This window comes from Chelonus insularis, unplaced genomic scaffold (genome assembly GCF_013357705.1).
Source record: "Chelonus insularis isolate UGA/USDA-ARS -01 unplaced genomic scaffold, ASM1335770v1 contig_61_pilon, whole genome shotgun sequence".
In the NCBI taxonomy this organism is placed as follows: Eukaryota; Metazoa; Arthropoda; class Insecta; order Hymenoptera; family Braconidae; genus Chelonus; species Chelonus insularis.
Window position 1 is genome coordinate 206,440 of NW_023276669.1, and position 7,642 is coordinate 214,081.

Consider the following 7,642-nt stretch of genomic DNA (forward strand, 5'->3'; position numbering starts at 1 on the left):
AAAAAATAATTTGACGATCAAATAAACTTCATACAAAAATTTACAAATCTAAAATATTATCAATACAATGTTCAAGACGGAACAAGACGTAGGATTTCAAGAGATGTTACACGACGATCTGATCTCGATCTCACTTTTTTGACAACTGACTGATGTATCAAACGTTACGTGTTTATTTAGTCGAATGTGACATCATAAGAAGTCCCTTGCTTCAGGCGTGCACAATTCCCGTCGCATGGTCTTTCCCTTTTTGGAAAGCTAATACTCTTCTGCCGTCACGTACTGTTTTCTTGGAATTCCATTGCTTTTCGCCACGTGGTTTTCCAAAAGCAATAAAATACCCAAAAGAAGATTTCCTCAACTCTTTTTCGAAATCCTGTCTATTTCAACGAAATCTTAGAAAAACTCAAAGAAAAACAACTTAAGTAACAATGGTTAACTTCGATCCTTAAGTTTTATTGCTATTTATTTTTAGCTGTTCTTAGAATTTATTTTTAAAAATTAGGTGAAATAATTGGAATACATTCAGACAATACACCCCCCGTGTTAGATGGAAGTACAAGTGACAAAATTTGATCGAGTACGACGTTTTTCTTTTTAAAATCAAACATTTACAATAAGATAAGTAACACTTAACGCATACATGGTTAGTTATTTGAAAATACTTCCTATCTGTTGTTTGTCAGTGATAAACCATTCTATAACTATTTTATAATGCTTTCGAAGACCTTTTGGCAGCTCGCTAGTGGCTTTTTTGTCATCCTTATGAGAATTAGTTGAAGTTAAGTAGACCAATTTTGTGAAAGGTTATTCACTTGACAAATACTCGAGTTGTCATTTCTGTTTTTTGATTATCTATATCTGGATATAATGGAGAACTAGCTTCAGCTGCTGTAACATCTTCTCCACGTTCACCGTTTATATCCGACATCTTCACATTTGGTGAAGAATATTTATTTAAATCATCTTTTGCCGAATGAACCAATATGTATGTTATTGAGTCTCAAAGGGTTCCTATTAATTTCAATAACCATCCGTACACGATATGAAGTATGTAACCATGTACAATGGTATCTACTATTAGTTTACATATTTTCAGGACCATAAACACGCCAATGAACCCTGCACTGATAGCCCCAAATTTGACAAATCTTCTCCCCGGCATTCTTGGCTATTAATTCCAGTGATTCTTTATCCAGCATATAATAAATTGATGGCTTATTTGATATTGATCCTCTTGTTGCCTTTTCCGCAACTATCTCTAATACTGCTATCTGTTCCATGGTGAACATTATCCGATTTCTCATGGTTTCTAAATCTTCTGATGTGTGAATTCCGCTACTCGCCAAATGAACGAGATTTTTGTATCCTCAAGTAATTTTCGAGTCTGGTTTTAGACTCATCGGTGGTGCTGTTTCGACAGGTTTTGGCATGAACTTATACTATGTCCGTCCAATTTTATGAAATTGTAATAGTGGCGAATTACAAGGAATTTGTGCTGCATGATTTATGATTATATGAGTTGTTGGTGATAAGAAAAAACTTCGATTGTTTCTTAATATTGGTATTCTGTTATAACAAGTTTTTGTATGCTGAATCGTCACTTCAACTGGAACACGTTGTACAATATGAATAACTTCTCCAGCCAAAATTACCATGAATCTAGGTCCTTTCATGAATCTATAGGCGAATTCATCGGGCTGGGTTGATGCAATAGCTAGGCTGTTCTGTAGAATCTCCTTCTCCAGCTTACACCTATGCATCATTACATCATGATAAATGTTTGGAGCTGACGTCTAATGTGTCTTTGAACATAAATAAATTTTGTATTAATATATAGAAAAATGTCCATGTTATCAGTTGTCGTATTGACTGCTTTAGTTGCTTCCACAGTGAGGTTCCAATAACTATGAAAAATTTTGGATGCTCAGTCTTTCGTAATTTGAGTCCACATGAGTCTTTAGTTCTAATTACAGATAATTAAAATGTAGTATCTTTCGACTGAACTGTGTAAATCGTTTCCTTTTAAGTTTTTGATTTTTAAGCTAATTCCATTTAAAACCGAACGGCAAATAAATTTGATTAGAGTCCATTTTTACTCGAGCTATTACTGATCGTAAACTAATACAAACAGTGCCCATCACTACTACAGAATTCCATGTAACGTATGGATCTGAGTACTGTGCACCTGAACAAGCTCCATTCTGAGGTTGATGAGCCTGCTAAGGTGATGCTTCTAATTGTAGTTGTATTTAATAGTAAACCATCTATTACTGCATGAGCGATTCAAAGCGGGCCATGATCGTGCGCTATCTGGCATGCTTCCCTTGACATGGAATGGACATAATCCATCTACACGTTATCAACAACCGAAACATAAGAATGCATTGCACAATAATGCCCCGTTCTATTTATTTTAACTTTACATTGTTTTATTTCAACATGATTATATTCATTAATGTGCAATAAGAAAAGGTTTATATTTATTATTTAGACGTGTTAATCTTCAACATTGCATTCCTCAATGTCTAATAGAGATATCGTCGTCATATTCAACGACTTGGAACTGCAATCATACCCAATAATGGTTTGAACTGCTCCAACTACAATCGACAATAACAAAATTTAGAATCCTTGCAATGTTACTGAAAAAAATTAATAAAATAAACAACAAAAATTAATTCCGATAATCTGGATCATTCTCCTTGGTTATTCGTATTTTCGACTTCTTCAATTGTTCTTTAGCTTCGGACATCGTTATTTTTGACTTTTTTAATCTATTAGAATGAACTATATTCGGTTTATTCTTAATTAGTATTTTGACATTTCCATTTGGATATATCTCTTAAACTTCAAATGGTCTATCATAATGATCACTTAATTTATTTGGCTTTAAACCTTTTTCTAAGAAAACATTATCCCATATATGTAACTCGATAGGTTTCATCTTTCTGTCATAATATTTCTTTGACATTTCTTTCGAATCTACTAGATTTTCATAAGCTAATTTACGTATGTTCGTTAATGTTTCCACTAAATCTGCTACATAATTTTTATACGTTGGCAGACGATCTAAGTTATGCAACGGTTCATTTATCGGAACGCGCGATACTTTTCCAAAAACAAGTTCATAAGGTATAAATTTCATACCTTCATGAACACTCGTGTTATCTCGCACTTCGAGATTACGAAGGTAGTGTCACTACTTTCATGTCTTGGACCTCAAGTTTAAAGCCAAAAGTGAACGACTGGGGCGCCCCTTAACCATCGTGGTGCTGCCCCGTTACTATTTGATCATCCGTTATTTTTGTGTCAGACGGGCCGCATGGTTGATGCGAAAGTGAACAGTATTATAATTTATACAATTGAATATAATTCATTCATCGTATAGAAATTAATCATCAAGTTATCAAGTAAGAAGTTTGAGATGGGTAAGAATAAAAAGTCAAGAAGTCGTGATCGTTCAGAGGAGAGAACATCGAAAAGGCTGCGGAAGCTGGAGGACAAGATGGAGGAATTGACGTCAGGATTTGCTCAAATCAAAGATGTTATGTTGAGGCGTAGTCGATCGTACTCAGTTTCAGAAGAAGCTGACGTGGAAGGTAATTGATTTTACGTTAATGATGTATTGTGAACACGAGATGCAATCACAATTTATATATGTCGAGAATCAATCTTCATGCCCGAGAGGCCATGGTTGATTTTCATTTTTATGGTTAATCATAATAATGACGTGTGGTTACAATACGGTTCTATTTTATCCGAGAGGTAAAATAGAGCTGATATGGTGGTCGGTCTTTATCTGGAAGATAAAGTAGAAATTTACATTACTCTGTTTTATCCGAGAGATCAAAACAGAGTAAATATTAAGATAACCTAAAAGGCATAGCATAATAAGTTCCTTGTACATTGAATGCCTGCAGGAACTGGAAGTGGTGATGATAAGTCGGTCGAGGAAGTGGACGCTAGTGTGGAACCTAGTAAAGCGGCGGAGCCGCCTTCCAACCTACAATCCTAGACTCCTCAAGTCACCATTGATGAACAACAAAATATAAGAGAGGGAGTCTCTCAGCCAGGAGAGTCCAGTGCACCGGAACAAGAGACAATTAAAGACAAGGAAAATGAAAGTCCTTGGGACCTAGACGCTGATGCCCTCCGTATTCTTGGTGAAGAACCTGTTGAAGAAAAACCTATGTTAGTCTTTCACTTCAGCGTTGCTAATCGTTGGAAAAAATATCTTTCCGAAGGTCTGAGGTGAAGGAGTCGTTGTTTGAGAAGTATCCTCGAAAGGGAAAACTCTCTTTCGAACCTCCGATTCTAAATGAAGAAGTTGCAGGTAATTTGAAAGAATCGGTGCTGAAGCGAGATAAATATTTTTGTGCAACACAAATGTTAGCCGGATCAGCCTTGGCGGCTTTAGCTCCAGTAATTGAATCCTTAGCAACTCTCAAAGATTCAGATAGTATTAAAAGGCTAGAACAAGTTTGGGATGCTGCCGAATTACTGATTGAAATTCACAAATCTCAAACAGTCGCACGCAGGGCTTGTATTTTACCAACATTATCTAAGCAGTGGGCAACGGCATTGAAAAAAGGGAACCCGATAACTTTTTGCTTGGTGAAAAGTTAACCGAGAAGGTTAAAGAAATTAAGGTGATGGGGAAAATACGTGAAGAAATGAAACCAACCCCACTAAAGAAACCATATGGTACTTCTGGTTCTTTAAACTCCAAGAGCTCGTCGAGTCGGAAGAAGTCAGCGCCTCAGACGAGCGGAAAGTATTCATCGATGAGGAAACCACTGACTTCCAAGTTCCCGACAAAACAATCATCATATCCCAAGTCCAGTCATTATCGCCGGCACCAACGGTCTCAGAACCATTAATCACAGATAATGTTGTAAGTAGGTTCGCAGGTCGTCTAAAATATTTTTTAAATGCCTGGAAAACAATCACTAAGGACAAATTTATCCTTCAGTGCATTAAAGGTAATAAGATACCCTTTGAATCAACTCCTATACAAACTTGTCCACCATCTGAAAAGTTTTGGTCGGATCAAGAGCTGACAAACATCCAATCAGAGATTAGTGAATTGTTAATGAAAGGTGCAATTAAGGAAGTGGAAGAGATTCCAGGACAGTTTTTGTCTCCTTCCTTTTTAGTCCTTAAAACAGATGGTCAACAGAGGTTTATTCTTAATTTAAAGGATTCAAATAAGTTTATCAATGTGGAACACTTCAAACTCGAGGACCTTAGATCGGCTTGTAATCTTTTGGATCGAGATATCTTCATGGGGACTATTGATCTTAAAGACGCGTATTTTTTGATTCCAGTATGGAAATTGCATCGAAAATTTTTAAGATTTGTTGTTCAAGGAAAACTTTATGAGTTTGTTTGCCTACCCTTTGGCCTATGTACATGCCCATTGACATTTACCAAACTGTTGAAGCCAGTATTAAACTATCTTCGTCTAAAAAGGTTCTTGTCAGTAATATATTTGGATGACTTTTTATGTTTAGGTCACTCAGTTGAGGAGTGTATGGAGAATTTACATCAAACGATTAATCTACTCGAGAAATTAGGTTTTATAGTCAATTTTAAAAAGTCCAAATTGAACCCTGAAAGAAGATGTAAGTATTTGGGATTCATATTGGACTCTTCCTTGATGAGGGTAGAGCTTCCGGAAGAGCAAAAACTTGCAGTACAAAAACAGATCAAAGACCTTAAAAAGAAGAGTACAATAAAGATTCGCGAATTTGCTAAAGTTATAGGTTCAGTGGTAGCTTGTTATTCAGCGGTGGAGTACGGTTTGCTACATTGCAGATCGTTTGAGAAAGCAAAGATCCGAGCGTTAGAGAAAAATAGAGGTTATTTTGATGCAGTGATGACAATTCCTAAATCTGCTCTCACTGAGTGGGATTGGTGGTTAAAAACTTTACCAAATGCTAGTAGGAAAATAAGAAATAATCATTATGAGAGAACGGTTTACTCGGATGCATCTTCATTTGGATGGGGGGCTTTTTGTGAAGGTGAAAGCGCCAATGGGCTATGGAGCTTGGAGGAAAGAAATCTTCATATAAACCACCTTGAACTCAAAGCGGCTTTATTAGCCTTGAAATGCTTTGCTGCGGATCTAAGGAATACTGACATTCTAATGATGGTCGACAATACAACGACAATGGCGTACATAAATAAAATGATAGGTGTTCGATATTCTGGTCTTCATAGGTTAGCTTGCGAACTATGGAATTGGTGTGAAGTTCGAAAATTATGGGTTTATGCTTCGTACATCCCATCAGAAGAAAATGTCGAAGCTAATCGATCATCAACAATCGACAATTCAGATGCAGAGTGGGAATTAGCAGACTATGCGTTTCAAAACATAGTTAAAAGATTTGGAAAGTTAGAAATCGACTTATTTTCTTCTCGAATAAATATCAAATGTGAGACCTATTGTCCATGGAAAAGAGATCCAGAAGCTTATGCATTTGATGCCTTTACAATTAGCTGGTCTGACTGGATATTTTATGCTTTCCCTCCATTTGCCATAATTACTAAAGTAATAAAGAAAATTAAGGATGATAAAGCTGAGAGTATTTTAGTTGTACCTCACTGGCCTACCCAGGTTTGGTTTCCAGTTTCCAAAAAATTATCATTAGGGGACTGGATTTGGTTTGAAGCAGATCCTAATCTTTTAAATTCTTCTTGTAGATTACGGCATCATCCTCTGGCTGCAAGACTTACCCTGGTTGCCGCGAGGCTATCAGCTAAGCATTGTTAAGCAAGGGCATGCCCAGGGAAGCAGTAGAGACCTCGCTAGCTTCACTGGCAGACTCAATCTTGAAAAATTATAATGGTACATTGAAGCTGTGGTGGAAATGGAATGAAGGCAACGGAAACCCATATGAAGTATCGGTGGAGAAAATATTAAACTTTTTGGCGGAGAGATTTAGTGATGGAGTTGGTCACAGTGCAATAAATTCGGCTTGTCCTTGATATCGAATGAGGACGTCTCTAATAACCCGTTAATAAGTCGCTTTGTTAAGGGTGCATCAAAAATAAGACCTGGAAGGCCTAAATATGAATCGACGTGGGACGTAGATCCAGTGTTAGCCAGATAAGAAACTTGGGCTCCTATAACGGAATTGTCCTTGAAGAAATTGACGGAGAAGTTAGTTGTCCTTCTTGCTTTAGGTACAGTGCATCGCTGCCAGACATTGGCATTGATAAAAATTTCAAATATCAACATTGAGGAGTCAGAAATTGAAATTAGAATTTCTGACAAGATAAAAACCTCTCGACCAGGAGCTCCGCAACCAGTGTTAAGACTTCCGTTCTTCTTGAACAAACCGGAATTGTGTATAGCTCGGACCTTGAATCAGTACATATCTGTGAAGAAGGACCTTCGAGAGGGTACAGACTCCTTATTCATCGCAATTAATAAGCCACATAAGGCAGTCAAAAGCGAGACAATTGCTCGGTGGATAAGGACGGCGTTAGAATCATTAGGAGTTGACAAAAGATTTACAGCACACTCTACTAGACATGCATCGACGTCTCGAGCACATAAAAAAGGCGTCAGTATTGACGAGATAGAAAAGGTGGCAGGGTGGTCTAGGAATTCTAAAGTTTTTGCTGATTTTTA

General features: G+C 37.0%; 1 protein-coding gene across 1 annotated transcript; it reads left to right on the plus strand.

Annotated features, from left to right (window-relative positions):
- The first annotated feature begins 3,427 nt into the window (after nucleotides 1-3,427).
- LOC118070495 (uncharacterized) lies at nucleotides 3,428-6,778 on the plus strand. The gene is made up of 6 exons (XM_035089121.1): nucleotides 3,428-3,602; nucleotides 3,924-3,980; nucleotides 4,077-4,194; nucleotides 4,248-4,571; nucleotides 4,675-4,897; nucleotides 4,976-6,778. The coding sequence occupies exons 1-6, from the start codon at nucleotides 3,428-3,430 to the stop codon at nucleotides 6,776-6,778; spliced, it is 2,700 nt and encodes an 899-aa protein (XP_034945012.1).
- Nucleotides 6,779-7,642: the final 864 nt, after the last annotated feature.